The sequence below is a fragment of the Equus asinus genome, chromosome 21, assembly GCF_041296235.1.
Source record: "Equus asinus isolate D_3611 breed Donkey chromosome 21, EquAss-T2T_v2, whole genome shotgun sequence".
Classification (NCBI taxonomy): domain Eukaryota; kingdom Metazoa; phylum Chordata; class Mammalia; order Perissodactyla; family Equidae; genus Equus; species Equus asinus.
Genome location: NC_091810.1, coordinates 81,163,420 through 81,179,117, shown reverse-complemented (window position 1 = coordinate 81,179,117; position 15,698 = coordinate 81,163,420). Strand labels below are relative to the sequence as shown.

The following is a 15,698-nucleotide window of genomic DNA, read 5'->3' as shown; positions in this document are numbered from 1 at the left end:
GGCAGCTCACTGCCGCCCAGCCCAGAACCCCCAAGACCAGAGGGTCAAGAGCCCAGGGAAGGGTGGCTGCAGGGAGCCTGGGCCATTAACACTCACCCCCTTTGCTGCCTTCAGAGGTCTCCTGCCATAGTGAACGGGGCAAGGAAGATGGAGGAGGTCAAGCCAAGAGGCTCCCTGATGGATTTCATTAAACGTAACTGACTGACCCGGCAAAGCCCTGGGTGGGCTGGCTTGGGGAGGGGGGTCAGGGGATACCCCAGGCCATATGGTCTCGTGTGTGGTAAGGGGCAATAAGAGCAGGTGGTCTGTGATTGGCCCATCTCCGAGGAGGGGTTTTGCCAGGGGTCCTGGGGACTGCTTCTTTGCGGTTCCAGGAGACCCAAATTCAAGCAAAGTCGGCCCCACCCCCATAGTCTGACCCCCATGTTCTCCTCTCTCCTCCCTTCCTGTGGAGGTGGCTATCACGTGAGGAGAAGCATCCCAGTGCTGGTTCTATTTCTATCCACCCTCCCCCTGAGTTCTTCTAGGCACGTCCTCATTTTATCCAGCCCATGAGCATGTTGAGTGGAGGTCTGAGTGGCTGTGTGCCCCTGGACTGTCCCCTGAACATCTTGGTGCCTTGGATTGTGCCCTGAGGAAGAGAGGAGAGCTGCCTGGAAGGAGGTGGAAGGGCAGCAGCCATTCTCACGGTGACGAATGCCCCAAAGGCCTGGCCCCTGACGGCCGTCTCTTTGCAGGGTTTCCCCGCATCTTTCTGAAGCTCCTGATGAACCCGCTCTTCATGCTGACGGTCCTGGCCCAGTGCACCTTCTCCTCCGTCATTGCTGGCCTCTCCACCTTCCTCAACAAGTTCCTGGAGAAGCAGTATGGTGCCTCCGCGGCCTATGCCAACTTCCTCATCGGTGGGTCCCCAGGAGCTGAGCGTCTCTGCCTGAGCCGGGCCCAGCCCTCCTGCCGCCCATCCAGGGACGGGAGAGGCCAGACCGGATACAGACAGGAGTCAGGGGAGGACTTGCCCCGGAGAAAGAATTTTAAGGACATTTTTCCTGGTTGGCAATCTAGAATGTTCTTGGCAGATTTCTGGGGCTGCTATCATTCCAGGCAGGAGTGGGTGGCGGCTGGGGGCTGCCTTCTTCCCGGTCAGATGGGCTGGAAGCCTGATAGCCTCCCAGAGGCCCTGACATTATCGGGGGCAACAGAGAAAGAGAGAAGATTGAGTTTGGACTTAGGTAAATGCCTTCTGGGTTTTCCCATCTTCTCCAAGGACTTGAATACATTTGTGTGGGTGAGGAGCACGTGATCCAGTGACTCTCAACCCCGGCTGCACTTGAGGCTCCCCTGGAGAGCTTTAAAAAATACAGATGCCCAGGCCCCACACTCAATCAGTGAAAGCCGAATCTCTGGGTGGGGCTGAGCATCGGGGTCTTTTGCAGCTGAGGTTGAGAAGCACTGATGCGTTCTCACCAAGGACTCAAGTAAATTATTGGGCCCAATCCACAGTGAGCTTGACCATAGGAATGTGGCAAGGTGGTCAGGGCATGACTCCAAACCTCCTGTGTGGCCCTTGGCTGGGACCTCATCCCTCTAGCCTTTGGCCCCTAATTAATTAGCACATCAGGCAGAGGGCACCACCAGTGCCTTGCTAACCCCATGTGGTCACAGCGAGGATGCACTGAGGGGCCAGGTAAGGAACGCTGCTTAATAAACGCACATAAATAAACGCATTCAGCCCACATCCCTGTGGCTGCAAGGGCCCCACTTCTTTCTTCATTCTTTGCACAGGCAGGGCAATCCTCTCTGTCAGGATAACTCTGTAGATGTGCCTGGAAAACTGTATATGCTCAATTAATGTCAGCTACTCCTACTGCCATTGAACACATCAAATGTTCCCTCAGGAAGCCATGCTGCCTTCTCCATGGTCCAGCTCAGTGTCTGGGCCCACATGCACTCCCAGGCCTGTGCACCCAGACCAGCTTCCCTCTCTCTCTCTCTGTCTCTGTCTCTCTAGGTGCCGTAAACCTCCCCGCTGCGGCCCTGGGGATGCTGTTTGGAGGAATCCTCATGAAGCGTTTCGTTTTCTCTCTGCAAACCATTCCCCGCGTGGCTGCCACCATCATCACCATCTCCATGATCCTCTGTGCCCCTCTCTTCTTCATGGGATGCTCCACCCCACCTGTAGCAGAGGTCTACCCCCCTAGGTAATGGGAATGAGGGGTGAGAATATACCCTTTGCTTGGGTCAGACCCTGGATCTGACTGCCATACTTCTCCCTTTCTGCTTCTTCAACTCTCTTCTCTCCTTTTCACTTTTTGATCTAATCTCTTATGTGGCTACTTAGAAAATCAGGTCTTGAATAGTATGCTCAAGTATAAGAAGAAATCAGAGGGTCCTAGTGGGCCACCAGCAATCAGGGTTAGGGTTCTGTTTTTTAAGAAGCACCAAAAATGAATTAGTTTGGTTTCAGGATGAATCTGTAGGGCTGTGAGCCTCAGGAACCAGGAAATACGCTATGTTTAGCATCAGCTCTGTGCCAGCTAGAATTACAGAGTCTTATTGAGCTGCTGAAGAAAGATGAGAGAAGGAGACTTGAAAAGATCTGTAAGAGAACAATGAAAGTGCTAGCAGACTTGAAAAAGTAGGGCAGGTGAGGAAGAGGGCAGGTAAAGCACACCTTCGGTTTGCATAAAGCAGCATGGTCCTAAGTGTTAAGTCTGGCCTCATGTGCAGGAAGAGCTTTAGAGGCCTGTGAGGGGAGGGGACTGAGCGAAGGACATTTAATTTCTTCTGGGTGCCGCTTTCAACCACCTCTTCTTTTAGATTTTGCCTAGTGAGTTTGCAACATCCCGAGATGCTGTACCTTTCAGCCTGGGTGTTTTCTCTGTCTTTCTCTTTGGTGGAGGAAGGAGAGAAGAGAGGGCTGCTCAGGACACCCCTCCTTCCCCACCCCGGCGCGCCCCCCCTTCACCCCTGTTTGTATTTGTCTCTGCAGACTAACTGTAGGCTGAGAGAAGCCGAGAAGGCTTTGGGCTTTGGTGGCCTTCACTGGGAGTTTAGCACAGGGCTTTGTCATCAGACTGGACTCCAGTTCTGGACTGCTCTTGATTAGTTGGGGAAAATTACTTAACTTATCTAATCTGCAGTTTTCTCATCCACCAAAGGAGCATAGTCAATTGTAGTCATTGTGATGACTGTTTATGGAAAGCCCTGGGCACAGAGCCTGGCACATAAGAGATGCCCTCTTAGTGTTAACTATCATGATGATTGTAGCAAAGCTCCAGACTGCGGTTTGTCAGCCCTACCCCAACCCTCCCCAAAGATCATGAATGTCAGATATGGGGCAGGGCAGGGGGCGCAGATGGTGAGATCAGCCAATGAAATTCCCTTGGTTGAAGCTCAGGGGGATGGAGTGACTGGGGCAATATCTACCTAGGCCCAAAGACAGGAGCCATCTTGACCCCAGCTTGTCCTCAGAGAGTCCCTCAACCTGAGCCCAGGGATGAGAGGGAAGGGAAATATTGCCTGTGCCTTTATACAGCATCTGCCATCTCTTCCATCAGAGGCCAGGTGGTGGGTTGTCTTGACCCCTTCTGCAGTGAGAGGGTTTGCCCACCAAGCCTTTCTGACTATGAGTAGCAGGTTTGGGTTCCTGGTGGCAGAAGAAACCGAGAGGTACTCTGAGCATCGGCCAGCAGCCAATCCCCTGTGGGCTCCGATGGCATAATTCTGATCCCAGGGTGGCACTGGCCCAAGACAAACAGCCGCACAGACACACAACCAGGCGGAGCGCACGCTGCTGGAGCGGAGGGATTTTTCTTTGGTCTTGCTTTATCTGATTCCCCATTTCCTGTCTTGCTGGCAGCACATCAAGTTCTATACCGCCGCAGCCCCCCGCCTGCCACAGGGACTGCTGGTGCCCGGACACCATCTTCCACCCAGTCTGTGGGGACAATGGAGTGGAGTACCGCTCCCCGTGCCACGCTGGCTGCAAGAACATCAGTATCGGCCCTGCAGCCTCCAAGGTAAGCGCAGCAGGAGCCCCACGAGGTCTCCGCGCAGCGTGCGCGCTCGCGGACTGCTCCGAGGCTCCTGGACGGCAGCGGGCCACCCATGCCACGCTCATTCCCAGCATCCTGGCCTCCGGGCCACACCCGCCCTCTCTCCACCTCCCCTTCCCTAAGGTCATGACCAGATCCCTGCAGCCCAAAGTCAATTAAAGATTGGCCCGTGTTCAACAAACTCGCATTCCTGAGGCCAGCAATGCTCAGAGCAGAAATAGGCCAAGGCAGTCCTTCAGCCGAGGCCTTCGAGTCTCGTCCTGATGGATCCTAATGGGCATCTCTGGGTCCTGCATCCTGGAAAGCCACACGGACAGGCCCAGATAAATTGAGGGCAGAAGGTCCTCTGTGATGTGGACTTGGAAGGTTACAGCTGGAGGCATTTGGCATTTGGTCAAGCCCTCAGGTCCCAGGAGTGGCCACCTAACTGGCCTGAAGCCGTGCAGCTATTTAGGGGCAGATCTGGGGCTAGAACCCAAGCCCTGCCTCAGTCCGGGGACACATCTATTCAAAGTCAGGTGTCTCCTGGCCACCAGCCACCTTCCCCATGCTCACTTGGTGAGGTCCTAACAGCCCTCTGAGCGCTATGGCTTCTGGCCTCCTAGGATCAGCCAGCGGGAAACCAACTTGAGTCGTTTGATCAGTTATTCAACAAATACTTAGTGGACGCCCGGCACGGCCAAGGGTGCCGAGGAGTCAGCGGTGAGCCCATCAGACAAGTCCTGCTCTCGTGGAGTTTGCATTCTATCAAATAAATGCACAAGATCTTTTAGAAAGTAACCTGTGCCGTGAAGAGATTTAATGGCCAGAGAGTGCCTGGGGGGCCTCCCTGAGGAGGTGACGTTAGAACTGAACGAATAGAAGAAGGAAACTCCGTGAAGACATGGGAGTGAAGCAGTCTGGGTAAACGAACAGCAAGTGCAACGCCCCAGGGAGTGAGTGAGCTGGGCGTAGGAGAAAAAAGAGAAGGCCAGGGCTGGCGCTGAGCGAGGAGGAATGTCTTGCCCAGTCGGGCCAGGGAGCAGGCAGGGGCCAGAACTGGGCAGGCCAGGCTTAGGAGTTGGATGTTCTTTTTCCTAAGAGTGATAGGAAGTCTGTGCAGTTCCCCTAAGGAGGCCGTAAGGTGAGGAGTGCGCCTCATCCCCTTCAGCCTGTGTGGAGGGCGTGGGCGAGGCTGGTCCCCACTTCCCATCCTCCTCTGAGAGGACCGGGCAGGGCTGCTGCCACTGCCACTTCTGTGGGCAGAGGAGTGGGGTTCTCAGGCAGAGGGGGCACAAGGAGCTTGGACAAGATGCTCTCTCAGTTGCCCTCTAGATGGAGGTGTCTGTCGTGGCTTCTGTGGTTTTCTTATCTTTGTTTACTCACCTCTGACTCATCTACTTCCAGAAATAATCTTGACAAGTTTCCAACAACAGCACAAATATATCCATTAGCATACTATCAAGAAAAAATAGTAAATTATAAGGAAAAAAATCTGCATTTAAAAAATCCAGATGGAGGAAAGTAGCAGCCATATTGTATATGACTTATTTCTGAGCTTCCTAGCAGCCAAATGAAGAGCGTGCATAGTTCCTGCTGTCTGGTAGAAGGAAGCACACTAGCTCAGTATTTCCAACCATGGCCTTATAACTGCTTTGACACTTAAATGGCCATAGGCTAGTCTATCAGACACTGAGAGAGGGAAGGGGAAGACCATCTGACACAGGCAGTGGCCACCAAGGCGAGCTGTACAGCAGAGTGGAGCCACATGGACTTGCAGACTTGAGATGGACCTCCTTCTCTCGAGCCCTTTACAGACAGGAGGAATTCCTCTCAGGCAGGAAGCTCTGGCAAAGGCCTGACAGAGGGGGGGCTTGGTGCATTCCATTGTGTTCCCACTGCTGTCTGCTCCTATTTATGCGTCCTTTACCCTCCCTGCAGTAAACACACGAACAGCACAAACCACTACCCACAAAACCTCCGCTGCTGGGCACAGGGTGGCCTGGCCCAGAGGCAAGCCCTCCTGGCCCCTGGTCCTGAGCTGGGTGAGCCTGGCCTGGCAGTGGAATCCCACACGTGCTGACGTGGGAGTAATGTTGGAGGAGCCCAGCCCATGCTGGACTACTGGTTTGGGTGAAGACGGTTTCTACCGCCCAAACAGTGGTCAGAGGTGGGCTCCATGGGGCACCTTGAAACCCTCACCTGGTCTCCTCTCACCCTCCGTCAGCCTCACCCAGCTCCCCAGGGGACCCGGCAGCAGAGGGGTTGAAACCTGAGGGACTCTTTGGCAAGAGCAGACCTTCGAAGTGTATGGAGATGAAATAGTAACGGCAGATTCCCCCCTTCCCCTCCCTCTCCATTTCTAGACCTATCTGAACTGCAGCTGCGTGACCGGGACCGGGAGATCCGCTTCAGCAAAGACGGGATCGTGCCCCATCCCCTGCGCCCACTACCTGCTCCCGACCATCTTCCTCATCTCCTTCGTGGCCCTCATAGCCTGCATCTCCCACAACCCCCTCTACATGATGGTCCTGCGGTGAGGGTGCCTTGCTTCCCCGTTTCCCTCGGCTTTGGCCCGGCCGCCGGCTTCTTGTCTCTTCTCCCTTTCCTGGCCCTCAGTCTTTTGAACGTGAATGTGCAGTGTCCCTAGGGTGGTACCTGGAGGTGATATCAGTGCCACAGGGCCAGGGCCCACCCACGCCAGGACCTGTGCATCGCCTCAGCATCTCCCAACACCATCCATGTGCTGCAGCCCCATTGGCGCCTCCATTCCGCACGTGGGAACAGGGAGGGCAGAGCCGGCCAAGGGCTGAGCCGCCTGAGCAAGCCAGGCTGCCTGGCTGCACATTGTGGAAATGCCTGTAGATTCACATATTCTTAAATCCCGGAAGAACTGAGAGTGAGGAGAACTCAGCTGGATACACAAAATTGAGGAAGGAAAATGAGGAAAGTTCCAGAGACAGAGTGATGGGAAAGGATGAAAATGAGAAAAGCCCAGTGTATTAGGCGCCAGGACTACGCTCTCAGGTCAGAGGGAGACGCTGGCCAAGGCGGGCGGGAGGGGAGCGGTGTCCCATTACAGTGGCACTGAAGGGCCTCTGAGGTCTTGATGGGGAATGACCCTCCGTTCACCTCACCGTCTGCAAAGGAGAAAACAGCATTTCAGCCAAGAAAATAGCACTTCACCCACCGCCTGCCTGCCTCCCTTGTCCTCACCAACCTCGCAAGCAGAGAGGCGGAAAGCATAGGAGTGGATGCCCAGTGCCAGGGTCAAAGGCCCAGCTCTGCCGTCCACTGGCTGAGTGTCCCAGGGTGTGGCCAACCTCACTGAGTCTCAGTTTCCTCGCTTATGAGACGGGGTCGATGATATTGACCTCAAAGGATCAATGTCAGGAGTTTTTGGTAAACTGCTTTGTAAATACAAGGTGCTCTACATATTGGTTAATTATCATTATTAACCAAATCACAATAATTAACAGCTAGCTAGATGTCAACAACCTATTTTCCTCAGGCTAGGAGATGAGGAAGGAATAGAAGCAGCCACTTGTCAGGGTCTAGGACTTACCCTGTTTACAAGTTAGCCTGCACACTACCAAGCTCCTGTTTCTGTTACTGTTTCAAGGATGCTGGCAGAAGACAGGAGATTCCTGGGTCAGAAACAAAGGACTTTGTTACTAACAGCACAGCGAGCAGCATGAACCTCCTATTGCTTCATTTATCCTTGTCCCCCAAGTCCTAACGGGTGACATGGAGGGGCCCAGGTGTACGTTTCACATGCAGTGGGTTTGTCACAGCTGAGGAACACTGAGCATGGGAGAGCCACTGTTTATATAGACCAAATCTGCTCTTGGCCTAGGGGAAGATTTTACTCCTGTCTCAAGGTTGCTCATTGCAACTGCTGAACCGAGAAACGGCCAAGGAACAGAGCAGTCAGGGCGTTGCATTCTTGGCATATTCCACACAAACATGTAGGGATGCTGAGAGCCCCCGGCATACTGCCTCTCCCAACACCATGGTCACCCTCTTCTCTGCTGCTCCCGGTCCTGTGCATTCCAAGGACTGACACTTTCACCTAAGGCCCTTGAATGGCATTCCCTTCTTGTACCCCAATTCAGATGGACCATAGTGGACCCTCGACTCTGAGAAAGATCTGTGGGTGGCCATGATGAGGAGAGGGAATAGGTTAGGGACATTTCCTGGGGAAGTCCCTGAGCAGTGGGGGCAGGCAATCCCTGTGAGATCACCTCCCGGGGGACTTCTGTCAGCCCCAATGATGGGGAGGAGTGGAAGAGGAGCAGCATTTCAACCACAATATGGGCTTTTCTAGGCAATCTCTCCTAGAAGGGAGTGGAGTGAAACTGGAGAAGATGCCCCAGGATCCCCAAATGGCTTAAGGATAAATCTCACTGGGAAAGATGTGAGAATGGATGCTATTTAGTGTAAAGAAGCTGAGACAAGGATGACTTTGTAGGTGACCCAAGCATTATTTGCATCAGTCCTGGACCCCTATTAGGCATGAGAATAGAGGCTGGGAGTGAAGGTTCACGGACAATGTGGAAGGAAGGAGAGTAGTCAGAAAGCCAGCATTAATTCAGGGCTAACGCTGGCAGAGACCAGAAGGGGCTCAAGATCTCCATCAGAAGTCAAATTGGGGTGTCCAACTCCCATTTAGTTGAGAATCTAGGAGACTGTGCCTGGGGGTAAGGACCAAGACAAGGGGGCATCTATTATGGACTGGCTCCCCACCTTGTGTAGAGGGGCATCCTTCCTCTCTGCTCCGTGCCCAGCTGGGATGGCAGGGCCTGGCAATACCACCTCCAGATAGCCTCCCTCCTTTCTCTGAATTTCCCTCCTCAGCCAAACACATTTCCACTCTTGAGGGAAGAAGCAGAAGGGCAGGACTGGCTGCATAATTTTCAGGACTCAGTGCAAAATGAAAATGCGAGGCTCCTGGTTCCAAAATTATTAAGAATTTCAAGAATTTTAATGAAGAATTAAACCAAACACTGCTTTCCTGAGGGTGGGGCCCTGTGAGGCCACACAGGTCACACGCCCACAAAGCTGGCCCTAGGTAGGGGATTCTTTCAGTTGCACGCAGAAGCCCACAGCCCAAAAGGGGCCCTAGTTACCCTTTGCACCAGGCTGTCTTTTATTGCTATAAAACTCTCGAGGGGAGTTGTTCAGACCTGCTGCTGTAAACACGCCCTTCGGCATCCTTCTCTCCGCTCCCAGCCTCTTCTGCCCTCTGCCTCTTGAAGGGGGCCCTGGGCAGCCTTGAAAATCACAGAGATCAGTGGTTCTCAAATGTGAGTGTGCAACAGAATGCCCTGGAGGGCTTCTGAAAACACACATCGCTGGTCCCTGTGCCCAGACTCTCTGGTTCTTAGGGCTGAAGTGGGGCCTGAGAATCTGCATTTCTAACAAGTTCCCAGGAGATGCTGATGCAGCTGGTCCAGCGATCATGTTTTGAGAACCACTGACATAAACGACAGGAGCACTTGGCCCGGGAGGATCCAGTCAGGCCGTGTGAGGGCAGGTTCTGACACGCTCCGAGGCTGGCAGCCCCTGCCTCAGGGAAGACACAGCCCTGACCCCCGTCTTCCTTTTCAGTGTGGTGAACCAAGATGAAAAGTCCTTTGCCATTGGGGTACAGTTCTTGCTGATGCGCCTGCTGGGTAAGTGTCTGAGGCGCCCCCTTCCTGAGGAGTAGCAGGGGGCATCTGGGGCTTAGGGGGTGTGGGGTGGGGGTGGGGAAAGCCCTCTCTCACCTCTGTTGTAAAGAGAAGCTGTGCATAGTCAACACAACAGCCAGTGCCAAAACCCTATATGGGCGGTTTCCCCATTACTTGAGGTTAGGAAAGATTCCATCTATGATATTAAGTCCAAACTAAATTATGTAAGGAAAATGGAAAGTGGACACAGCTGAGAATACCTAACAGCGAATTGAAAACAGGTGTGTTTTAATCTCTCTCCAAGAACGCGCTGTAGGAACATAACCTTGCATTCCTGTCCCAGCCAGAACAGCAGCTGAGCCCAGCCCTGGCGTCCCTCCCGTTTTACAAAATTCACTCCTCCTACCTCTGTTTGGCAAATGTTTCTCAGAAGGGGGCCTCTGCGGCAAACCCTGCCTGCCCTCAAGCAGCCAGGAGCCCAGGAGGAATGGAGCTGTGCGCAAGCGGTCAGCAGTGCCCCTCAGGGAGGACGAGCAACCTGCAGGGAGCAGGGGACCCCCAGCCCTTCCCGGGTGGACTGGGGGGAAGGGGCACATTGTGGGCCTCTTCCCAGATGGCATGTGCTGGCCTGTCCCTTCTTGACACATCCAGGCACTAGATTAGACACAAGGCTCTAAGATGGAGACCCTTGCAGTGACAGGTAAATGAAGTAAAGGGACGGAATTCAACTGAGGACGTATTTATTAGTGGACACGAACTGCAGTGAGGAATATGGAGTTTGCAGTGGAGAGACTTGACTTACTATCAAGGTGTGCTTTCTGACCTTCAACGCCAAAATCCCTGCAGAGCCTACTGTGCGTTATTATTGTTATGTATGTAAGTGCCAGGTCTGCACTTCGCCCTGCCGTGGCTTCCATTATTCTGGGGTGTGTTGGCGATGTCCCTCCCGGGGCCAGCTGAGCAGGAGCCTCTGCAGAGCACTCTCCAACCGAGGTTGGGTGAAGCGTTCAGATGACGAGGAATGAACTTTTTCAGTGGGATTCCTTAGTCTTGGGCCACTTGCTCCTCTCGTCCCAGTACGGCCTCTTCAGACCCTGCCCCTCTGGCCTGTATTACAAGCACAGAGGACACAGGGCGGCAGGATCTACCCTGTCCTGGTGGCAGAGGCACGATTGTCATCACAGCTCCTGATTTTCATTTATAACTTACCATTTATAACTTCCTCGGAGACCTCCGCTGGGAAGGAAACCTTGCGTTCTGCCCAGCCCAACCAGCGGTGAGGATGGGCTCTGAGGAGCCCTGCCCTGCTTCCTCCAGCGGCCTGAAAAACGACTCTCCCACTGCTCAAAGCAACGCTGCCTTTCTTTTTTCACTTGAGCTCAGATAACTCCATGTGGGACCACAGTTAGAAAACTCAGGCCTGGAAGGATTCTGTTTATGACCCAAGAAAGCAATTCCACTCCAGGTTAGGAAAAAGGTCTTCGTACCTATAAACCCCAGCAAGTTTAAAACTACCTGCTGGGACTTGATTGAAATTTCCTCTGGACTGCACTTCTATTTAGGGAAGCATCACTGGAGGTCAGTCTCGTGGCCAGTTTTCATCCCCCGTTACCTAGAGACTTGGGAGTGAGCAGGGTTGAGTGGAGGCTGGTTCTCAAAGGTTCCACTTATGTGTGGAGCCACAAGCAGAAGACTGCCTCTCTTTCCTCCGGAAGTAGCTTCTCACAGGGCCTTAAACAGCCTGGGAGGCTGTTCTCACACAGTGGTTCTGAGAATGGGATGGGCTGACCTTGGCAGGGATCCCAGACAAGCCCCTGCCCAGTCCAGTGACTGCCTAGCACTGCATCTGATGAGACGGGGCAGTCCTGAATATTTACCAGCACTAAGGGATACGAGCTGCTGGACCAGGTCTCACCACTCAGCTGCAGGGACGTTCAGGGGGCCTGAGGCAGAGGCTCTGAGCAGCCAGGGTATTGGGGGTGTTCTGAGGGTGCTGTGTAAGCCAGCAGGGCAGCCTGGTGTGGTGGAAGAACATGCGATTCGAACCCCTATAAACTAGGGTTCAGAGTCCAGCGCTGACCCCTCTTGGCTCTGCGACGGGGAGCTAGCCAAGTCCACCTTCCTCCTCGTTAAAGGGAAGGCACCCACCCGCCTCCCGGCTGCTGTGAGAGCTTGAGGAGTTGATGCCCTAACAGCCTCCCGCTACACAGTGAAGGTTAGCATATCTCCACTTGGGGCCAATCCCAAGTGTGGGAACGATGTTGTCTGCCTGAGCAGGCACCAAGGTGACCTCTGTGACTCCCTCTGCCCTGCAAGGATGGCTCAGGTCTCTTTTCTCTTCTAAGCCTCCAGTGAAAGAATAATGCAGGCTTCACGGAAAGCTATTCTGCTTTCCAAAGTCGATGTGGTTCCGAGGGGTGGGCCAGAGCCGTTGTCATACGTGTGAACCGTGCAGGGGCGCTGGGAGGGCTCGCTCCCCACCCTGCCAGGAGCCTCTGCTGGTAGCTCCGCGTGACCTGGGCTCTCTGAACTCTCTTCCCGCTGATGCCAGCCTGGCTGCCATCTCCAGCCCTCTACGGCCTTGCCATCGACTCCTCCTGCATCCGGTGGAACTTGCAGTGCTCAGGCAGGCGAGGGGCCTGCGCCTACTACGACAATGACGCTCTCAGAGACAGGTGAGGGCCCTGCATGGCGTGTGTCAAGGCGGCCAGGCCCCAGGCCTGAGCAAAGGGCAGTCATCAGCTCTGGCGGCTACAGTGGGGCTGTCGGGCTTCTGAGGGAGAGGATGGAAGGTGCTGCCATGGACAGGGAGTCACCACGATGGGCATCTCAGGGTTCACAGAGAGCCGTCCAAGTAACAAGACGCTGGAGCTGCTCTGAGGTGGCCCCCAATCTGCAGTCCCCCCAGGCCCACGGGAGGGACAGCAGCAGAAAGAAGTTTGTCAAAGGGAAGGGGCATGGCTGGAGTCCGAGGGACAGGCTGTGGCTGTGGACGATGGTGCCAGGCCAGCCTCCCACTGCTCAGAAAGAGGTGGCCCCGTCACGGCTCCTGTCAGAGGCCAAGAGCGGGGGACCCAACCTGCCGCAGCCGGCCTGAGCCTAGCTGCAGCCCCACTGAGTTCCACACCCCTTCCAGCCACCTTTCCTGCTGCCATCATCACACAGACCTGAAAGAGTGAGGAGAGTGGGCTTCTGGGGGCTGGACGGGGGCTGGAAATGCTGTGAGAGTGGCCTAGAAGGCCCGGAGAGGGGCTGACCATGAGGGCAGGGAGAAGGTACCCCTCTCCTTCTGGTGGTGCTGGGCCATCAGGACCCTTCAGGCTGGCTGGGGCTGCAGTGTTGCCTCTGGCCCTCTGGGGGCACCAGTGCAGGGGTGAGGACCACTGGATTAGGAATCTGTGCCTACTCCCTGCGAGGCCTGTACCCTTTTGGGTCAAAGGAATGAAGAAAGTGGTCCCCACCTGGGTGGTGATGGATCCTTACCTGAGTGGTGACCACACATTCCCTGGGCCACTCTGAGAATAATGCTGCTCTTCCTGGTGGCCCTGGCCCTGGGAGCGGGCCACAGAGCCTCTACACCCGCTCAGTGGTCCTGTCTCCTCCTGCCCCACAGGTACCTGGGCATGCAGGTGGGCTACAAGGCGCTGGGCGCGCTGCTGCTCTTCTTCATCAGCTGGCGAGTGAAGAAGAACAAGGAGTACAATGTGCAGGAAAAGTCTGAGGGCCTCATCTGACCCTTGACCCTTGGCCAGGCCACCGCCCTGCTCCAGAGAGTAGACCCTGTCCCTCCACTCCTGCTGTATTTACTATTGTTAACACGTCATTCCCTTTTGTTTTTTAAATAAGAAAGAAAACCCCAGTCACCATTTGCCTTCCCTGCCTCCGCCTCCCAAAAGCCCCCTCAGGTCCTTAGGGCCGCTCCGCACCTGGGCTGGGCGGGCACAGAGCTGGAGGGCCAGGGCTTCCCTGGCTCCTTCAGATGCTCAGGCTCTCCTCAGTGCTGAGTGCTCCAGTGAGGATGCCCACTGAGGCGGCCCCTGCCCCTCACCAGTCCTGTAGGTGGTTTCCTCAGGGGAGAGAGAAAAGGGGGCATCTGCCCAGAGGAAGAAGGGAGTGAGAGGGCTTATTAATGGCCAGAGCCAGGCTAGGGGAAGGGGAGCCTGACTATAGTCCCCTTTGCGTCTGGGTTCAGCATCAGCACAGAACCCAAGAGGCGGTGGCTCCTTGCCCTGCAGATCCTCGCTTCCTACCCCCGGAGGCCACTTTTGAAGCTGCCATGTTGGGAAGTATGACCAGCTGGTCTTCTCTCAATTACCCACTCTCAGGCACCAGAGAAAGGACTAAGATACCCCAAGGGTGGGTCATCCAAATGCTGTTCACATTAACTCTAGACCCTTCTATACATGGGTCTGTGCATGTTTCTCTCTCTTTCTTGGGGTACGTTTCAAACTAAGAAAGCCACAGCATAGTGAAGACCTGAGGGAGGCTGTGAAATGGTCATGATGCTACCCTCCCACCCCCACAATGTGGGGACAAGACCCCTCATCACAGAGTGATGGGAAGACCCTCCCCAAGTTTCCCTGGGAGCAGAGGAGGCAGCTTCACACGGACTTCTCTGTCTGGACATCAGCCTGTATGCCGTGGAATAAAGAGAGGCAGTCCAGGATGTCAGCAAAATGAGTGATGAAGCAAAGGGAATGTCAAATGCTGCCATGCTGGATGGCAAGCTGCAGCCCACAGAACAGAGGCCGGTGAGGCTGACTTTCCTGGCTTCAAACCCACCTGTGTTCATCAACATTTTCTCAGCCTCTACTCACTGCCTCCAGAGAGGTGGGCGCTCTCTGTGGGACTGGGTGGAGGGACCCTGCTGCCGTGTGGTAGACAGCCAACAAAAGAGGCCTTTCATCAACAAATCTTATATTTATCGGAGACCAACTTTGTACAAGGCAGTGCTAGTACCTGGTTCTCCACTGAGGTTCCCCGAGATCTCCCCTCCCCTCCCTCGATCGACAGCACGGCCTCCTCCCAGAGTGTGCTCAGTGGGCAGCGGGGGGAGGCACAGCAAGAAGATTGTCAACAGGATCTTGACCATCCATGCCCCACCAGACTGACCCTGCACTTGGCCCTTTGCCAGAGAGAGTTGACTCACCATGTCCTCCGGGGCAGCTGGGTGTTGGTCACTGCCACACGTGGATCTCTTGAATGCCACTCCTTGGAAGACCCCTCCCAAAGCATACCAGAAACCACCTCCAGAAAGGCCTCATATGGTGGTAAACCAAAAAATTTATGTCAACGGCCAAACTGCCATGAGACTGAAGTCTTTGTGAAAGCCACTGTTACAGACAGCCTTATTTCCAAAGCCACCAGGCTTATTTCCAAAGATCTCACTCAGGAAGCACAGCTCCATGCAACCTCAGGGGCCAGTTTCAGCATTTAAAGTGGTCCTGCTTAGAAAATGATTCCCACAGCTAACCCTGGTCCTTCTTGCTGCAATTTAATCAAATTCTGAAGGCTCTGCCTTCAACTGAGCTTACAAACAGTGAATGCCAACCTTGAGATTCTGGAAGATTGATTGCCCTCCGAAGCCTTTATTCTATTATGATATTGCTATTAATATATTATAACTTAGCTATTGATGTAACTTGGTCATGAATTTGTACTGTCATGTCTGTCAGAGCAGACAGAACCTGCACCTTCTGGCCAGAGGAGGTGCCCATTCCACAGCCCTCAGGGGCCTCTGGCCATGGGGATCAGAGGTCATGCAACTCTCAGCCCATCAGCCTGGTACAGAGCAGGCAGCAGGTGCTTCTTTTTCCTTCGGTGGGGTTTCTGCAGGTAGCAGTCAAAGGCCCACAATGCTGGGTCCTCAGGAGGCCTGATCCCTGCCCTTGAGTTTATATCCAGAAGTGAGGTTGGACACAAACAGCTAAGTCCACGGTACAAAACAGAATTAATACCATAATCATCACTGATCACTTGGTCACAGCCAACA

General features: G+C 54.3%; 1 protein-coding gene across 1 annotated transcript in view; it reads left to right on the top strand.

Moving 5' to 3' along the window:
* SLCO2A1 (solute carrier organic anion transporter family member 2A1) overlaps positions 1-15,342 on the top strand; it is an 83,789-nt gene extending 68,447 nt beyond the window's left edge. Inside the window, exons 8-15 of the mRNA XM_014828715.3 lie at positions 115-193; positions 738-902; positions 2,009-2,198; positions 3,860-4,019; positions 6,401-6,570; positions 9,645-9,709; positions 12,258-12,381; positions 13,320-15,342. Coding sequence (XP_014684201.3) covers positions 115-193; positions 738-902; positions 2,009-2,198; positions 3,860-4,019; positions 6,401-6,570; positions 9,645-9,709; positions 12,258-12,381; positions 13,320-13,440 — 1,074 coding nt within the window. The 3' untranslated portion in view covers positions 13,441-15,342. The remainder of the gene's footprint in view (positions 1-114; positions 194-737; positions 903-2,008; positions 2,199-3,859; positions 4,020-6,400; positions 6,571-9,644; positions 9,710-12,257; positions 12,382-13,319) is intronic.
* The last annotated feature ends 356 nt before the right edge of the window (positions 15,343-15,698 follow it).